We start from the raw sequence: 404 nt of genomic DNA, 5'->3' as shown, positions 1-404 counted from the left end.
ACTGACTGCTGGGAAGTCAGGACTTAATTCCAGGAGCTCCAGGGTCTAGCAGTATCACCCTTTGGTTCAGACTCTTTACAGGGCCCTAGGCTTCTCATCTGTTAAGGGATAATACACAAGATCCCATACACTTCTCACTGTGGCTACAGTAAGGAAGCAGGGACTATGTCCAGGATTTGCAGCAAGCATCCCTTGGATAAGTTATTAGGGAGACATGCTTCCCCTTCCCCTCTTAGGATCCCCCAAACTCCATGGCTCCTACTCACCCCGCTCTATACGGCCATTGGGAGGGCCAGGTCGAGAAGGGTCAAAGTTGGCCAGCTCTTTCTCCATGTAGTATAGGACCCGCATGGAGTCATCCTGCTGGCTGGCCTGAATCCTGTAGCCACTACGGACTTCTAGGG

The 404-nt window shown here is 52.0% G+C and overlaps 1 protein-coding gene across 1 annotated transcript in view; it reads right to left on the bottom strand.

Moving 5' to 3' along the window:
* LSR (lipolysis stimulated lipoprotein receptor) overlaps window positions 1-404 on the bottom strand; it is a 20,919-nt gene that overhangs the window by 838 nt on the left and 19,677 nt on the right. Inside the window, 1 exon segment of the mRNA XM_015595602.2 lies at window positions 238-398. Within this exon segment, the coding sequence (XP_015451088.2) occupies window positions 238-398 (161 nt within the window).

This window comes from Pteropus alecto, unplaced genomic scaffold (assembly GCF_000325575.1).
Source record: "Pteropus alecto unplaced genomic scaffold, ASM32557v1 scaffold9, whole genome shotgun sequence".
Taxonomy (NCBI): domain Eukaryota; kingdom Metazoa; phylum Chordata; class Mammalia; order Chiroptera; family Pteropodidae; genus Pteropus; species Pteropus alecto.
This window is presented reverse-complemented; position numbering and strand designations above follow the sequence as displayed.